This window comes from Astatotilapia calliptera, chromosome 9, assembly GCF_900246225.1.
Source record: "Astatotilapia calliptera chromosome 9, fAstCal1.2, whole genome shotgun sequence".
In the NCBI taxonomy this organism is placed as follows: domain Eukaryota; kingdom Metazoa; phylum Chordata; class Actinopteri; order Cichliformes; family Cichlidae; genus Astatotilapia; species Astatotilapia calliptera.
The window spans coordinates 19,726,610-19,745,149 of NC_039310.1; the positions used below are offsets into that span (position 1 = coordinate 19,726,610).

The 18,540-nt window shown below is 41.5% G+C and overlaps 1 protein-coding gene across 2 annotated transcripts in view; it reads left to right on the top strand.

Annotated features, from left to right (window-relative positions):
• ube3c (ubiquitin protein ligase E3C) overlaps window positions 1–15,665 on the top strand; it is a 30,001-nt gene extending 14,336 nt beyond the window's left edge. For both annotated transcript variants that reach the window (XM_026179788.1, XM_026179789.1), the window contains exons 15-24: window positions 1,533–1,637; window positions 2,124–2,211; window positions 3,921–4,018; window positions 4,447–4,579; window positions 7,317–7,564; window positions 10,290–10,502; window positions 12,436–12,624; window positions 12,712–12,778; window positions 12,885–13,015; window positions 14,577–15,665. In XM_026179788.1, the coding sequence (XP_026035573.1) occupies window positions 1,533–1,637; window positions 2,124–2,211; window positions 3,921–4,018; window positions 4,447–4,579; window positions 7,317–7,564; window positions 10,290–10,502; window positions 12,436–12,624; window positions 12,712–12,778; window positions 12,885–13,015; window positions 14,577–14,747 (1,443 nt within the window). In that variant the 3' untranslated portion in view covers window positions 14,748–15,665. The remainder of the gene's footprint in view (window positions 1–1,532; window positions 1,638–2,123; window positions 2,212–3,920; window positions 4,019–4,446; window positions 4,580–7,316; window positions 7,565–10,289; window positions 10,503–12,435; window positions 12,625–12,711; window positions 12,779–12,884; window positions 13,016–14,576) is intronic.
• Window positions 15,666–18,540: the final 2,875 nt, after the last annotated feature.

Below are 18,540 nucleotides of genomic sequence, written 5' to 3' on the forward strand. Positions count from 1 at the left end.
TTGAACGTTGGGATTTACAGTCGGTTTAACGCTGCTGACCCCTAACACGCTAATGTTTGGTTCGTGTCATCAGCTGTCCCTCCCCATCTTTTATCACCTCCATTGTCGAGCTATCTATTTAATTGAAAGAAGTTAATTGAATGAAAATGATCAACTAAGCTTGTATTAATATTGCTAATGGAACTTTCTTCTTGGCTATGTTTGGAGAACGATGTCACGCCGGAGTTTGGGAAAGGCCCATTAAGGTTTGCACTTAACCCGATGGGCTAATTAAGGAATGCTTATTCATTCCCAGAGTCAGGGGGTAGGTCTGCTCCAAACCCATCGTCACGTGCCTCTTACAGCTTTTTGCACTTGCCATTATTGCGGGCTCTGGTTGCCTCCCGGTGATTGGCCAAGATTGATTGTTTCTCTATGTAAATGACATGCTTTAGAAATGAACATGTCGATTGGAATAATCTAGCTGAGGTACTATACGGAAATTGACTGGCTGCGAGCGTTACATCTTCATGCAAAGACGTGCATGTGATTGTTCAGTAGGTGTCTAACTCGGACTTGCCATAGCAACAGGGGAGCCTCTTATTAACATTTGAGTCATTAGCAGACTGAAAAAGCTCTAAAGCCTTTCCAGACATGGGATATGTGACATTTTAGGCCTCATTAGTTTGCTAAAGTGAGGGCATGCTGTCATTCAGACATAGGTCACTTTGTATGTTCACAGAGATAGACTCGCAACGGTTTCCAAATGTGCAAAAGACTTGTTGCATAAGTGAAATGTAAAGGTACCATTTAGTTAAGTTATTTTCTACTCTGTCTGCTGCAGCGAGAGATAACGGGCCACGCCCCTCTCGCACTGGCTCAGAGAATCACAAATGATGGCACCAGAATCAAAAGTCTGAATTTATTGGAAATTAGCAACTGAGTAGGGATATGTTATTGCTGTTTAGGTTCAAAGAGGAAAAAATGCTGTTGCAACTTTTACTGAAAGAAGCCCCGTTGAAACATGAAACATTCACATGGCGTCAGAATAATTCAGGTTAATGATACAAGTCTCAATCCTTTAAAGCATTATGCATTCGGACAAAGGTTCAGTAATATCAGTGTAACCAAATGGAAATATCATTGCAACCCTTCGCCCTTCTGCTACAGCTCTGTGATCCAGTGCTGCTCGGCCTTTTGCTTCCTCTGTCCGATGGCTGATGTCAGCAGACCTCGCCAGTAATTAACAGGGCTGGACGTTGAGGGATGGCGCAGGTCGTTTTTCTTTTATACTCCCCATAAATGGCGCACTAATGGCTAAATTCTCAAATTGCTTTTTCTTTTTCCTCCAAGAGGAGGCACCTCATCCTACTGAACAGCCTATACGTGAAAGAAAAAAACAGCTGCTCTCCTCTGAAAATAGACTTTAGCCGCGGTTTTTAAGAATTCTTGTAGGGATGCTGATGTCAGACTTAAAGATGTTAATGTGGTATGTGTATGGATGTGTGTGTGTGTGTGTGTGTGTGTGTCTTTGTGTTTGATTTCCACTTTAGGTCATCACTAACTTGGTGAAGATGGTGAAAGCTCGTGACATCCGCCGACCCTTCTGTCCGGCAGGTCACTGGCTCTCGGAGGAGGTCAACATCCGGGCCGATAAGGTATTTACCTGTCATCACAGCTGTTTGGTTCATTGTTACATTGCGTGTTCTGCATTGGTTTAATTTTAATAGACAGAATTATAAAATGAATTTACCCTCTTAAGGGTAAAATGATCATCACAACACATTTTATCCCTTCTAACAAGGTGAAGACATGTTTAGAGCAAGTGAGAGGAGTTTCATAAACTTCAGCTTATTTTCTTTTCTTTTTTCGTTGCACAGAAGAGCATAATTTCAAGAGGTGGTAACAGAGTCAGCATATTCTACTGTTTGTAGCTGAAAAGTTAATGAAAATTATTCTAAATTAAAAAAAAAAAAAAAAAAGTTATGTGTACACCACTGCTGTAAAAGTAAGAAAAACTTTACAAAGACTTCTTATTTTAAAGATGTTTTGGGCTTGTAAAGTCACCTGTAACCCTTATTCTGGCTCGAAGGCACAGGCAGGAGCTTCAGGTTCATCATTATCTTCCTCTCTTTTCTCTCCAGGTCACCCAGCTGTACGTCCCATCTGCAAGACACGTATGGAGAACACGGAGGATGGGCCGCATTGGGCCACTTCAGTCTACACTGGATGGTACTGTAATTTCTGCTGTTAGGTGTTTTTTTTCCCCTTATAAAAAGATGGGTGTCAAATTGAGCCCCTTTACCTTTTTCTATGTCATCTAATTGACCTTCATATTTATCCTGCTCTGAAATCGCAGAATAGTTGATGTTTATTTGTCATCAACTGGAATGACTAGACTCTTAAGCCTATTATCATCAGCGCTGTTTAATGTACACCACACAGCTACTCCTTTGGCATTTGGCAAAGTTTAGAAGCACATAATGTTTGTGTCAGCTTGATAAGTAGTCCAAGAAATCACAGTAATTGCTGTCCAAAGTCACCTTCTCTGTGTTTGCTTTTCATATATTATGGAATTGTGCATTGATAATGTATCTGATAAGAGACGTTTGAGTGTAAAATCATGTTTGTGTAAAGGAAGTGTTATTGCTGATAGCCAGTAGATTCTTCCTCAATGAGTGAGATAAAGAGATAGAAGTACATTTCCAGTACCATAATGTTTCATTCACAGGCCTCCCAGGGATGTGAAAAGAAGCTGCAGAAAAGTCATTAACCTTCCCCATTCCTACCAAGATATATTAACCACATTTTCTCTTCATTGACTCAATTAGGCACTCAGGAAAATACACTGACGTCGACACGGGGCTTCATCAGGCTCACTTTGGGTTTCTGTGAAGTACGGTGTGAAAACAAGCTGATAAAAATGTGTGTATGATCTACCCAGTGCCACTCAGAGGCCGTGTGGGATAAATTCAATTAGCGTGAAAGTACCTGATGAAGTCAGCCACATCTGGTCCACGTGTTTGTCTGGCCTTTTCTCATTTCCTTAAATGGACAGCCCCATGGCTGATGAATGAGCAATGTATTGACCACTCAGAGGCCATATTTCTCCTCAAAGATGGAAACCTGATGGGAAAATGCAGATCAGATTGACTAATTGGGCAGAATAATTGAGCTGCAGTGGACACGGAGGAGGGTGAAGAGCGGTTTAGCTATTGTAGCGTTTTTTTTCTTCTGTGGGCTAAACAGTCTAAATGCCAAGTTTAATACAAAACAAACAGCAGCCTAATGGATAAAGCCCAGCAGGTGGATGGACAGGTCACAGCTGGGTTAATTAAAAGGCTGTAGGGTGGAAAGGGTATTTAATGGTTGGCCTGTGGACCGATTGAAGTTTTAATCGTAATGCTTAACAGTGAGGAGCGATTATGTTAGATGAGTGTTACAGAGTGATGTTGGAGAGTGTGCTTCCAGCTCAAAAACCACTTGGCTGTTAAATTACAAATATTGTGTATTAATGAACAATTATATTGCACATACTGAGGGTTAAATTCATCGGCGTAACTTTGTGCTGAACATTGGGGGGGTCAAGATCTGTGTCTAAATAAATAAATAAATAAATAAATCCCCAGATGAATAAACATGCAACTATTTTGCTGGTATTTATGCAAGATAATTCATAATTTTATTGGGGGGATTATATTGGTTGGGTCATAACCCCCCTGGGAATTACGCCCCTGGTTAAATCTGAGACTCATGAAGTTACTTTTTTTTTTTTTTATAAAAGCACAAAGTATTTAGATCATGAGTTTTTTTTACTGTGATTTGGACAAAAATCACTAAATAACTATATTGTATAAAAACAAGAAGAAAATGACTGATTCCCTGCATTAAAGCAATCGCTAAAATATCGAACACTGTGGGTTTGTTTTTTGTTTTTTTAGTTGGTTTAGAGCCTCCACAGCTGTCTGTGTCCGAGGAAAGACATCTGGCCATCCTCACCGAGCTCCCGTTTGTGGTGCCCTTCGAGGAGCGAGTGAAGGTACTGCACCGCTGCTCCATATTCAGCTGCACCATAAGGCTTTGAGTGTTGTATTATAGTGATTGCCTTTATATAGTATACATATAATGCTATTAAATTTGCTGGTTATTTTGAGAATATTAAAGCTTGCCAGTAAGTATTTAACACTGTGGTAACAACTCGAGTGCAGCGCTTTACGTCTTTGTAGCTACATTCATATTTTTTTATTGATTGGAGGTAAAAGTAGAGAAGCAAAAATCCATTTGTTTCAGTTATCCAGTTACATATTTGGATTTTACCCATCATTGGTTAGCAGCGCTTTGCTTTTAGGAATTGTTCGTGTTTGTATGTTCAAAATCTAAAGCTCAAAATAATTCGCAGGATTAAACATTTTATAACTCCCAGGATTTGTCACTGACCCTGTCACCGGGTTCATGTCTGTCTTGTAGATCTTCCAGAGGTTAATCTTCGCCGACAAGCGAGATGTGCAGGGGGACGGCCCGTTCCCCGACGGCATCAATGTCACCATCAGGCGCAACTACATATATGAGGACGCCTACGACAAACTCTCTCCAGAAAACGGTACTGCATGCGCGTTACAGTTTCAATAAAAGAAAACTGTAATACGTGCATTATTTTGTGGGTAAACAATGTGAAGCGAGTACATCATAGCACATTACACCATAGAAAACGTGCAGCTGCGTCATTCCGAGCACAAGAAATGAGGCGGCATTCTGTAGTAAATGCCGATAATGTTCCCGAAACTCTTGTTATGCTCCATTAAAATCTTAATATCAAGGATCAAGGTTTTGGTTAGCAGCAAAGATGAAGGTTGGCTCTCCTCCTGTGCAGAGTATTGAATTTCAGTAAAGCTGTAATTGTGGTCGCGATTATTATAATGGAGCGCATAAAAGCGGAATCAATTATTTTAAGTCACCTCTTTTGTGTTTGAATTTGAAAGGGTGCTCGAGAGGGAGCAATCTGATTAAAAAGAGTAGTAGGAGACCTGGGCTAAAGACATGATCTATATCATTCATGTGTGTATATACGTTATAGCTGTCTTGATTTATTGCCATACATTAATTATTCTGAAAGATGACCTTTTACAGAATTTGATTATAATATTTTGCAGGTCAAGAAAGTGCTTTAGTGCAAAATATGTTTGTTGGATTAAAACGCACAGCACTTCAGACTTGTGGGAATATATACACCTAATGTCCACTTCATTAGGTACACCTTGCTTGTATTGGGTTGCCTTCAGAAATGCTTTAATTCTTTGTGGCACTGATTCAAAAAGATGCTGGAAACATTCCTCTGAGATTTTGGTCCATGTTGACTTGTTTCTATATCACACAGTGGCTGTAGATTTGTCGGCTTCATATCCACGATACTAAACCCATGCAAATTGTAGCCTCAGTTTCTCTTTCTTAGTGGACAGAAAACAGCTGCAGTGGCACCTGGTGTGATCTTCTGCTGCTGGAGCCCACCTACTGCAAATTTCAGTGTGTTGTGTGTTCAGAGATGCTCTTCTTCTACCGTGGCTGTAATGAGTGGTTATTTGTGTCTGCCTTAAGCAGCATGACCATTCTCCTTTGAACTTTGACCTCATCAAGGCATTTTCATGCAGACAATTACTGCTCACTGGATATTGTCTCTTTTTTGGATCATTCTCTTTAAAATCTACAGATGACTGTGTGTGGAAAATCCCAGCAGATCAGCAGTTTTTAAAATACTCAGAAAAGCCCGTCTGGCACCAGCCACCATGCTAAAAATTACTTAAATTATCTTTCCTCCTCATTCTGACGATCAGTTTGAACATCAGCTGGTTGTCTCGACCATGCCTATACGCCTAAACATATTGATTTGCTGCCTTGTGATTGGCTGATTACATATTTGGATTAATGAGCAGTTTCCCTAACAGTGGGTGGCAAGTGTATACATTAATACTGTTTTTACATTTTCTGATGGTAAATAAGTTCAACCCTCTAAAGGAACCTTTTAATATTTAATAGATCGATAATAATAACAAGTCAAAATAATTGCAATTTTATTAATTATTTAAAAAAGGAACCAGTCAGCTCGATAAAATGTTCAAGTTTTAGTTTTAATATAAAGGTGACATCAAAATGGAACAGGAATATTTCCTGTCGGCTGCACTGAATATGAAATAATTTAGTCACTGTGTAAATGGTTTCACAGGGTTACTCAGAAGGTCAATGAGGGCAAAAGTTAGGAAGAAGGTAGAGGAAGTTATGTAAGTGAATGTTTGCAAACCTCCACTAATGTGATTCTGTCAAAATGGCCTAAAAATCTGGACTTTGATCTTAACTTTTACAAGTTGTTGGGCCTCTCCGCTCATTTCTTCTCCTTTGCTGTGAGGCATAGATTACTTTGATGTGTTAATCACTGTTTTTTTTATATGCATTTAATTGTTTCTATTCACAACAGTTTATATTTTTACTTGCAAAACTGATTTCCTGCTTAGAACAAAATAAAACTATATAAATATAGGGGTATTTTAAACAATGGGGGTCATCCAGCTGATTACCAGGAAGGGCATGTTTGGTAAACACAGTCACATTTCATTTGTTAGCTCATAAAAGCACTTAGAAAATAAGTCAGCAAGGTTTGTTTAATCGGGGGGAAAAATCAGACAACAGATGATTTTAAGCTTTAAAAAACATATGAAAGTGTATTTTTTATGATTAGAAATACTGAATGCAGTGTACACGTGATGTAAAAAGCAGCATGTTGTGACTGCTGATCCACAGGGCTGCCAAAGAGTTACAAGAAACTCAGTCTCCTAACTTCCAAGAGTAACCAAGGTCAAACCGAACTTTAAAGTAATGATGCAAGAGTTCAGTTTTGTCCTGAATTATAACAATCTCACTCCACTTATATCACAGGAAATGGTTTGTTTCCTTATATGCCTTTAAGCTAAAACTATTGTTTTAAAGCTAGCAGCTAGCTTTGTTGTGAAAACCTCCGTTTATATGCTGTTCTCTCAATTTCATGGCAGGAAATAGGTTTGTGATCATAAAAACTGACAACATGACCATTAACTGTTAGACTGAAGATACTGGCAGTGTGTCTCAATTAATTTCCCTGCTGGAAATTACTATAAAAAGTAATGTGAAGTGAAGAATAAAAAATCTCTGAGATCTTCAGGAGGCTTGTTGGTGACATTTATGGAGGGAAAATAAATTCAGTTTACTGTGACCATGAATGTTATCAGAGAGTGTCTTTAATATTTATTCTTGTTGTACCTTGATGAAATCTTCCTGATGTCCCGTGTCTTTTTTTCTTTCTTTTTTTTAAGAACCGGACCTAAAGAAGAGGATCAGAGTGCACCTGCTGAACGCTCACGGTCTGGATGAGGCGGGAATCGACGGAGGTGGGATCTTTCGCGAGTTCCTCAATGAGCTCCTCAAATCGGGCTTCAACCCCAACCAGGGCTTCTTCAAGACGACCAACGAGGGCCTGCTGTACCCCAGCCCCGCTGCAGAGATGCTGGTGGGAGACTCGTTCACCAGACACTACTACTTCTTAGGCAGGATCCTCGGAAAGGTGAGCCTCCAAAGTAAAACACTAAGAAATATTAACCTATATAATGGAGGAGTTTGTCAAGAACTTAAATCTGGCACTTGCGTGGGCTTTATTTTCATTAATGAGCAGTTTGCGTAATCTGTTGATAGCATTGTTTTTCTGCCCCTTTCCTTGCCTGATGGCACTATTTATTAGAGCCTAATGTTTCTAAATCATCCTTAATGCATGTGGTGGTGATTGTTTATCAAGATGCCTCCTTCAGGGGTGTGCGTTGTTGGGAGGGGGGGGGGGTTACCATCTCAGTCTGGAGAAGAATTACCTCATGACAAGCGGTCGCCTCTCAATTAGATCTTCCATTAGCCGATGATTCCTACCTCTTGTTTGTGTAGTGATCACATTTGGTTGGCACTAAATCAGCAGCTCGTCAGAGACAGGACATAAATAAGCGTTCAAAGCATGTGGTAATAGCATTTTGATCTCTTTTACAGTCAGGAACATCCAGGTCTCTTCTCTCTTGCTCGGCCCTGGGTGGTCCAGTCCACTTATCAGAGCTCTGAGCCCCCCCCTCCTCTCCTCTCCTTTCTTCTTCTTCTCTGCATTCTGTGGAAGTGAGACATGATCAATCAGCAGTTACAAGCTCCCCACCCCTACGTCTTGCAACATTGTGCTCCCCAGAGCTAATGGTTCAGGCAATTAGGCGGTGGGAAATTAATTTGAATTTGACTTTCAATTAACCTTACCTTAAGTTCCTCTTTCTCCATAAAAATGGACGTTTGAGTGGCCACTTGAGAGGTGTATTGATATTTGTTTAGTGCCGTTATTGCCTGGATAAAAGGCAACCGTTTATATAGATTGGGATTGCATCACCGCTGCTGCAGTGTGCACAGTTCACGGCGCGGCTCAAAGGACACAGGAGATTAATATTGTTAATTAATGTCCGAGGCGTGCCATTGTTGTGGAGGTGATGTATTACAGGCAGGAGTGGCTTGTCTGGGGGTACTCACTGAAAGTGGATTGAACATCAGAATAGAGGCCGGCCATCATCCTTCTTCCTCACTTGTCCACCCAGCTGACAAGCTGAAAGATTTAAGCCACAAATGGGAAAACATGAAAACAGGTTACTTTGCTGCTGCGGTGGCATCGCTTCAACCTAAAGATTAAAAAGTTGCGTTTAATCTAGATGGGAGCATGCGTTTGTCCAAATATCAAGATTCTCTTCCAGCCTCTTCGGCAGTGGCCTTTTCTCTTTGTGAACTGCTTTGATACGACCCAAACACCAGCTCTCTGCACAGTCTGCTCTCTGACTGATAGTTCTGCACTGCTGATTGATAGAGATGCGTTTGGAAGGCATTATAATTTTATTGATTTTTAATGTTGTAAATTAAGGAGTTTATTTGGCAGCTAACAGAATGCACCTGCAATGTTGTTGGCATTTATTCCACCTGATGGTGCCGCGATCTGCTTTAATTGCGTTGCCACTGCACTCACTTATATTAAAAGGGCCTGGGCCATAATAATTAATTCTTTCCAGCCCAAGTCATTTTGGCACAATTTCTGGCAATAAACACTCATAAATAAAGTAAATGGCATTGAAAAAAATAAGGCTACAGGTTTTTTCCATATACTTAATGCTGCCTCTTCCCAGCACAAGTGTTATTGATAGGTTTCAAGGGGCCACGCCGCGCATATGGTCTGAAATGAATCGCGGCCACGAGAGAAATGCTAAGTGGATTATTTTGCATAAAAAATAGACAATGTTTGGAGTTGCACAATTAACCTGTGTTTAGAAAATAGCCGTGATTTATGCTTGCGTGTGTGTGTGTTTAAGATGCATGCATTATGGAAATCCTCTAGATTTATAATCCATTTAGCTGATGCGGTCAGGGTTTTTAGCGCAATCATTTATAAAGACCTGTATATTTTAATGTCTCCAATGGGCTCTTTTTCGGACTATTCAAGTACATTAGCTTTTCGTTTTATGAGTCACCTGCCCGGCTGTGGTACTTAATGGCATTTAAGGTCAAGGTGAGAATTGGCATTTATAAAGTTTGAGTCCAGTGAAGCAGAAGCGTGTGTGTTTGCGGTAGGTTGTTTTGTGTATTTTCAGATGTGATCAGATGAAGTCTCTATCACTTCATTCATTGTTAGGAGTTTCAGGCAAATGTGATATTTTATTATTATTTTTTTTCTTTAATTTGTGCTTGCTAGCATTTTGGTTGCTGCTGGAAGCAGGCTCTTAGTTATTTAATTGTGGTGTTTGATGCAATGAAACTAAAAAACAAAAGGGCAGAAAAAATGGCCACTTGAGGTTGCCTCTAAAAGTGAGTAAATCTCTGAAGACGCTGAATAATTTAGGAAGCGACGTATTTGGTTTTCCAAACGGTACAGTGTTCCCGTTCACCTGGACTGTAGTTTGAATATATTTGGCTTCTCTGGTTGGACAAATACAAACTCTGAGGGAGGGCACGATTGATACAGAGAAATACATTTTAATTGGAATCGAATTTAGAATCAACTCCCTGTATTAAAAGTTGCCTTAATGAGATGTTGCTTACTGCTAAACTTGAATGGATTTGGTGCGGTAAAGGTAGATTTTATGCTGAATGCAGAAAATATTATACAAATCAATTTTGAGTTTTTGTCAGAAGGTTTAAACCCTCAATTAAAAAACCCCCAAAACAGAATTTCGTGGCAAATTATTTCTTGATGCAGGCTTTAAGGGATTAACATCAACATTTTCCCGCAGGCGCTTTATGAAAACATGCTGGTGGAATTGCCCTTTGCGAGTTTCTTCCTGTCCAAGCTTCTTGGAACCAGCGCAGATGTGGACATTCACCACCTGGCCTCCCTGGACCCAGAGATGTATCGCAACCTGCTTTTCCTCAAGAGCTACGAGGGTGACGTGGAAGAGCTGGGCCTTAACTTCACCGTGGTCAACAACGATCTGGGAGAAGCTCAGGTGACCGGGGTTGGGGACAGGGTGGGATTTAGTTGGATAAATGATTCACGTGTACTTTTTTTTTTTCCATCTCTTTGTATCCTGGTCATGCTTAGCCGTCTGTCCTTCCTCCTGTTTGGTTTCTCTTTGTGGCGTTAATAATTCATTTCCCTCATAATGTACCACTTTTCAGCTCTGAGAGAGATAAAGCACGTCACCGCTGTCACCCTAAGCCCTGCTGCGGTGCAGCGAACACAGCAGCTCTGTTGACCGTTCCACCTGCCTTTCCCCGAGAAATTACCTCACAACACGCCTGACAGAAGCAGCTAGCTGCTCTTAAGCACGCCCCCTCCAAAGCTCAAGGCTCCGGAGGTGAACAACCACCATCACTCTGAGTCACCTAAGCCCAGACCTGCACTCTGCACGGAGCTCCTGTTTACTCAGGGTCTTAGCGCGTCGTATTAGCTCTTCTCAAACACCTGAAATGGTTGAGTCACGGTACAGCCCTCCTGGTCGCAAACACGACAGGGAAAACAATTTGTGAAAGATTAGGCACACACCCGGGAGCAGTCTGCCCTGCATTTGCCCTCGTGAGATAGCCAAAGCAAGCAAGATAACAATAGTAATTCTCTTACATTAGCACATAATCAGAATCCACTGTGAGTGAGAAAAAGACAGAAAATGATTAACTTTAAGTTAGACCACAAGCAGTGCAAAGGTAGAAGCTGAAAAATAACACAAAAAACCACAAGAAAAACCGCTTACATTATAGTGCGGTCTGGCTGAGTATTGCGGCACTGAACGCCTTTGTGAAGCTTATCGATCAGTTTTTGTTAAGAATGCGTCAGAGGTGCTGATTCATCACCGCTGCAGTTTCAGACAATAGTTTTTATTTTAGTTAAACAAATATCCTGTAAAGTGTTTATCGGTCAGTTTTTGTGACCGTCTGCATGCGACCATTGTTAAAAGCGGCGTTCCTGTTTGCCACGTGTTGGAGGTTTATGAGAAAAATAACAAACAGAAAGGGAACTGGTTCCAGCATGACAACCTGATCCAACGTGGCAGCTGAAAGTTGTTCACTGCAAAACGATGATGTTGAGCTCATTTTAGTCGAGCTATCTGTGACAGTGATGCTGAAAATCAGTGCAAGTTCATATTTTTCTTCATCCGGAAGAGTTTGAGCTGATAACTGGCACTTTAGGTAGAAAGACACAGAAAGGTGGTTATCCATATTTTGGCCAGCTGCAAATAACACACTGACTAAAATTAGGAAAATTAATGCAAACCCAGTCCTGCAGCACCTTGAGATGAGATTTAATCCGCCGTGTGGATCGTCCTGATTAAAACTTTTCACATTGCCACGTGGTGCAGTGTTGCAGTATTTGCAGGAAATGCAGCAGCAACAAAGGCAGTGAGTATTTTTTAAACCCCTGTAATCAATTTATTGGAGTAAAAGAAAGAGGAAATAAAGTTTCTGAAGTCACGTTTATACATGTGAGTAATTTAATTGTCTAAACACTAGATCTCATATCCCAAGACAGCGTTGGAAAAAGATGAACATTACTTTTTTTTTTCTTTTCTTACTCCTGCGGATGCTATGATGTCATCGCACTGCCAGCTTTATGAACTGAGACGAGCACATCTTATCAAGTGCTAACTGCTCTAAAGCTAATGAAAAGAGAACACTGGGCCAAATTGTATTGGACCAGATGTTCAGTAGTCGGGCTATATTTGGAAACACTGAAGTGCACTTCTCCTCACACTTGCATGGAGAGAGCTTTACCTTTAATCAAAGTGCTGCTGAAACTATTTTAATGACCTTTGTGTTATTGAATTAAATCCTGCACGTTGCAAATAAATACTCGAACGGTCACCTCGCAACTGAAGAACTTTAAAGAGAAAATGAAGAACTGTGAAAGAACCGTGTAAATGCCTCGTGTGCCTTCTGATGCAGGTGGTTGAGCTGAAGCTTGGAGGCAAAGATATTCCTGTGACCACGGCAAACCGAATAGCCTACATCCATCTGGTGGCTGACTACAGGCTCAACAAGCAGATCAGGCCTCATTGCCTGGCCTTCAGACAGGGTCTGGCCAATGTGGTCAACCTGGAGTGGCTGCGCATGTTTGACCAGCAGGAGATTCAGGTATTCTACACGTGACATAAATAACTGAACCTGAAGAAACATAAAATGTGTTAAAGAAGCTAAAAATATGCTTTAAACATCTTAAAGGTTCTGATATCTGGGGCTCATGTGCCAATTTGTCTCGACGACCTAAAAAACTTTACAAACTACTCAGGTAGGTACAAAGTGCTTTATTTTCTTGTGTATGTTTTTTCTGCAAATTCTCATTTATAGAACTGAGAAATTTCATTCTAACTTTACACCCTCATCGTCATCTTCAGGCGGGTATTCAGCCACTCATCCCGTCATCCAGATCTTCTGGGAGGTGGTCGAAGGATTCACAGATGACGAAAAGCGCAAGTTGCTGAAGTTTGTCACCAGCTGCTCCAGACCACCGCTGCTGGGCTTCAAGGTGATGTGGACTCCCCCCCCCTTCTTCTCTCTGCACTTGCCTTGCCCACCATTATCCTCTGGTTCTCCATCCTCAACAGAAGGGAGTGTTCCCTCTTTAATAGGCTTGTAATGAAAATGCCCAGACTGATAACAGCTTAGAAAATGATCGTTTTCAAATTAGCTGGCGATAAGACCCGAGTCTTATCACCACGTCCACTGTTGTTTTATAGTTCATGACCTTCCTCTGCAGAAGAAGTCTGTCTGCAGCTTCGCATGCGTGGGCTTGGCTGGAAAAACCTTGGCTGGTCAAATATTGCCGCTCAGAACTTGGTAGCCTCTTGAACTTTTCAACTTTGCGCGACGGGGCAGAAAGCAGCAGTTTTCTGTGAGATTAATATGCAAGGAAACTCCATCCATCTACTTCTGAAGACCGTTTGCTGAATCATTACCGCTAACCTCCTATTTCTGAAATGATTTCCTAATTGGAAGCTGTTTCGCTTTCTCACTGACTTGATTTGTGGGACACTTAAGTAGTTTGAGATAGGAGAAAAAAGGAGAAAGTGTTACTCTGAGCCATTAAACAATTTTTATGTCATACTTTGTCAAACCAGAAGGTGTAATCATGATATGATTGGTTTTAGTACTCCTTGTTATTGTCATCGGTTAAGAAAACTTGATTTTTGCGCTGTGGGGAGCAACGCTCTCCTTCTCTCTGTGTTTGAGTGTTGCCTTCACTCCACCATTGATAAATATGACTCCGCTCCTCCCGCCTCCGCTCGTCTCTGGGCTGCAGAAGGCGGTAATTCGTAGGGAAGCGGCCCCTGACCCGGCCCTCAGCTCAAGCCAGCTAAGCTTTAATTAGCTGTCGTGATTCGGCCCAGGATTCATTAGAGGAGAAATGGCTCTGTCAGGAGAAGCCGTTTAAAAAAGATGATGGAAACTCTCCATTTTTCCCCCCCAAAATGATGCCTGCGGTAATGACACTTTCTCAATAAGCAACGATAGTTTAATACGGTAATTGTCAGAAAAATGGGGTCATTATGGCCAAACCCCTAAAGAGCCATTTAATCGGGCAAGTGTGGCCGCTGAGCCATCTATGCTAACTTTAAAAAGCAGGATGAAATCAGGGCGGAGTACCTGGTGCGTTGGCCCGGCCAGTGATGGAAACGGTCCGTGTCACCGCCTGCGGATGAGGTGGCCTCATCAGCGAGAGGCTTGATTTAAAAAAATGCCAGCTAGACAACATGAAATGACCATTCCTCCAGCGTCTCATCCAAGGGTCAAACCGTGGGCTGATTTCCCCACTCGGTACCTTTCAAGCACTAAGATTATTTCCTCAATTTATACTTCCACTGTATTAGCTTAGCACTTAATGTCTCTCTTTTAACATTTATCCCCTTGTGGAAGTTGACAGTTATTGCTTAATCTGAATTGGTTTTGAAATTGGGATCATTACGGACACGTGTTGCCTGTCGCCTCATTTTTTTTTTTCTTTTTAATTTCCATGGTTCTTAAACGCCTCGGGGATGTAGAGATTTCTCTCTATCAGTTTCTAATTGAAGCCCTTCACTCATAAACAGGAGCTTTACCCGGCCTTCTGCATCCACAACGGAGGGACTGACCTGGATCGCCTGCCCACCGCCAGCACCTGCATGAACCTGCTCAAGCTCCCCGAGTTCTGCGACCAGCACCTGATGAGGAACAAGCTGCTGTATGCCATCGAGTCATCCTCCGGGTTCGAGCTGAGCTGAGCTGTGCCTCCAGACATGGACGCCACAGAAGTGGCTTTGGGGTGAAAGACTGAAAATAGACGAGGGAAAGCAAACCATGCACTGACTGATTTTACTGTTTGTGTGTGTGCGTGCGTGCGTGCCAAGCCGATGGTGAGGAAATGCTCCCCCACAGACTGAAAGAAGGGTGCTTTTAAATCATTTGAAATGTTGAATCCCTTCTTATTCTTCAGACAGATCAGCAGCTTAGTTAAATTTTGCAGAAGGTATTTTGTGCATACATTTAAAAAAAAACAAAACAAACAAATGTGTAACTGAATGGAGAAATGTTTTCACCAAAGATTAAGCGGCATCATGTTGAAACAAAAAAAGGCAATATAACAACAGACTGGGGGGGACAGAGTGGGCAGGACTGTAAAGCCAAGGGCTGTGGAGGCAGGAGGAGCTTTTGTGTACAGCCGTCATGAATTTTCACGTAGAGGTCGGTGAACCTGCAGGTTTTTGTGATTTCTCGAATTGTTATTATTCCTAGTATTAACCGTCGTGTCTGATAACGATACAGTAAGTGTGCACACGCCATCTGAAGAATAGAAATGACTTGTCTTGCTGGATGTTTGGGGAGGGGAGCACTGAAGGTTGGTTTTTTTTTTTGTGTGAATATGTATATGTTTACAGCTGCTCTTGTATTATTCATCTATTCAGTATTTGTACAGGTTTGTTTTTCCTCTCTCCTTTTCACGTGACGAGTTTCTGTTTTCACACACGTCTGCTTTAAGGTGAACGACCCCCCCCCTCTCCTTCCTCCTGCAAGTTTGCTTTTTAGTAGGGGGAAGCAGCAACTGTGTCATGTTTGATGAGGCTTACAGATGATCAGTGTACCAACAGGCTGAAAAAAAAATAAGAGTGTATGGAAACAAATAAACCCACTTTTCTTTTTGATTTTTTCCCTCCATATTTTCTTGTTACTTGTAATTTACAGTAATGACCGAGACATAAAACAGTGCTTTGTGGGAAAATCTCCTCTTGAGTTTTATGGCCTCTGACATATAATTAAAGAAACATCCAGTTAAGAAACACTGAGCAGAACTATTCTGGCCTTGAGATGCATTATCGGGCTGAGCACAAATTAAGATTGTGTGCGTTTGTCATAAATCTACCTGGCCTCTAATGCAGTGCAGCCCTTGAGGAAGATATCCATCCCTATTTGGACCGAGTCCATCTCTCCATCCTCGCTTCTCCGCCAAAGCAGCCAGCTCGCTGCCCCCCTCTTCTCATACGCCGCACATCCTCTGGGCCAGAGAACTCAAAGTGGTAATTGGGTCTTAAAAACCAGACTTGTCATTGAAATGAGGGATTCATCTCAATTACTATAAGATTTATTTAAGACTATTACCAAGTGATGGATTATAACTGACAAAGTTAATGCAGGATGTTGTGAATCATCTTCACTGCGTATGCTACTTGAGCTTGCTCATAGGATTTTTAAGGGCTAATTGAAGCTTTTAGGCTTGTTTATCTTGCAGCGTAGCGAGGAAGCATCAAAAAAATCACTTGAGGGTGTTTTGAGGGGGGTGGGATTGTAGCCTGCTTTCCAAAACAAGATACCAAAGTGAGTGTCCCTGCGAAGCTGGCATGAAAACATGGATTTTAATTAACATGGAAGCAAACCTGAGGTTTAAACTGGCCATTTACTGAGCGCACTGACCAAAAAAACTGGGACATAGCTCCAGGTTGTGGATTAAAAGATCTTAGTTAAGTCTCTGCTAACATATTTCTTGTAGCAGATTGCCACCTGGTGGTCAACCTTTAGTGCTGCATGGAAACGACTTTGAAAACACCTGAAGACCCTCTGGAAGCCTTTCAAGGTCACGAACCAATAACAGAAATATCAAAGCAATGAATTCATTTGTTTTTTATGAATATGGCTCTCCTGGCACTGAAGCCTGTGAAGGAAATGTGGGTTCAGTGGCTTTGGCATAGCAGTACATCAGGACAGGGAGTGCCTGTGCTGCCTTTCTGCCTGTCTAGACATGAAGACTGATCAGCCCAAGCTTATTTGAGTTGTGGTTGCCGTTTAAATTAAATCTGATCGATTTTTAAGTCTCATTCTTGTTGTCGCCCTACTTTGTTACCACGTCAAATTCAGCCACAGCGATCACAGAAAGGCGAGAAAATAAAGAGTCTTAAGTGAAGACTTTCAAAGTATGGAAAAGCACTGACCTATGCATGATATCTATTTTTGCTGTGATTCCTCCCACTCAATGGGTCTAATTAAATCCAGACTGCCCTTAATGCCCAGTATAATTAATAGCTATCTGTCATTTTCATTGGGTCTTCTTTTGCTGGCAAGAGCTCCGGCCAGCTTTTACTGCAAAAACGACCTTCATCTTCCATTTAAAATCAATGCAGGCCTGTAATTTCAGCCTCACTTCGGTTTGAAACTGCAATAACCTGCCCTGCTTTATTTGACTTCTTTGGGTTAGGATGAGTTCACCTCACTGCTTATCAGTTCCTCAGATATGTCTTCTGTGCGTATCCTACATTTCTAGAGTGTGACCCAAGGGGAGATCATCTTTTAAAAAATAAATAAATAAATATTGAAAGCCAGTATGCAAATGTGAGAACTTTACCTTCTTATTTCATAGTTGAGATTTAGTGTTGAAAATAAGCTCAAAATTGAGTCTGAGCCTTTTCTTCTGGTTACATTTGACAGTTTTGATCAAACAGTTTTATAATATCTTATAAACAGTCTTATAATATCGTATAATATAAACTAGGCCCTGGCTCACTAAGCCTTTTTCAGTATATCAAATTCAGCCCAACTCTTACACCTGTGCAGAGGCGTGATACTGAGAATTATTTACAATTAAAAGTCCCACTATCACACTGCTAGTGTAGTGGGTATCCTCTTATAGCAGGGAAAACGGGTGAGCTTACATGGAAACCTGTCCCTCCCCTCTCAATGGTTTTGGATCAGGCTTATAATTACAACAGACACAGGTCGTATGTTTCTCGTGCGCTCGACAGGTGGCGCAAAAAGCCGTTTGTCTGATTCTTTTGCTCCCTGAATGCCGCGTGAAAGCGCTTCTTATGATCCGGCACGTTTCTAGGTTTGTTAGGGGATATGCGAGGCACGTGACAGCCTCGTTTCATCCACTGTGCGCGCGTGAACAGCAAAGTCTGGTGTTGGGTGTCATCGCGGATGTGTGAGCAGGACACCGCAACGACGCTGCTGTCCACGCTCAATGACGTGCTGCTTTCAGGTGTCCCTCGGTGAAACGCGTACCATCAAAATTACCATAAAACGGGAAATAAAAACAAACGACAGACTTTGCAAATTTCAGCGTTTCAATGATTAAAACATTAATATAAAAACTAAATTGAATAAAAATAAAATGAGTTTTAATGATAGTTTTAGTTTTTGTCAGATCCCAGATCTAGATCTCCACAACGTCCTCCTCCCCTCACCCCAACCGCTCGCGGCACATGACGACCCTCCCTGCTGCAGGTTTCTTCCTGTTGAAATATTATGGAAAATGTTTTCCTTGCCACTGTCGCCAAAACGATTGCTCACAGGGCTTATATGATTGTTGGGGTTTTCTTTGTATTAAGGAAAGTGTTGTTGTGATTTGGTGCCATATAACTAACATTAAATTGAATTGAACTGAACAGAAGAAAGGTATTCATTTCAACCAAGGTATGCAGAAGAGCATCTTTGAATGCACAACATGTCAAGGCTTAAAGCAGATGGGCTTCAGCAGCACCAAGACCACACCGTGGGCTGAAGCTGTCAAGAACAGGACAGTTCACAGCT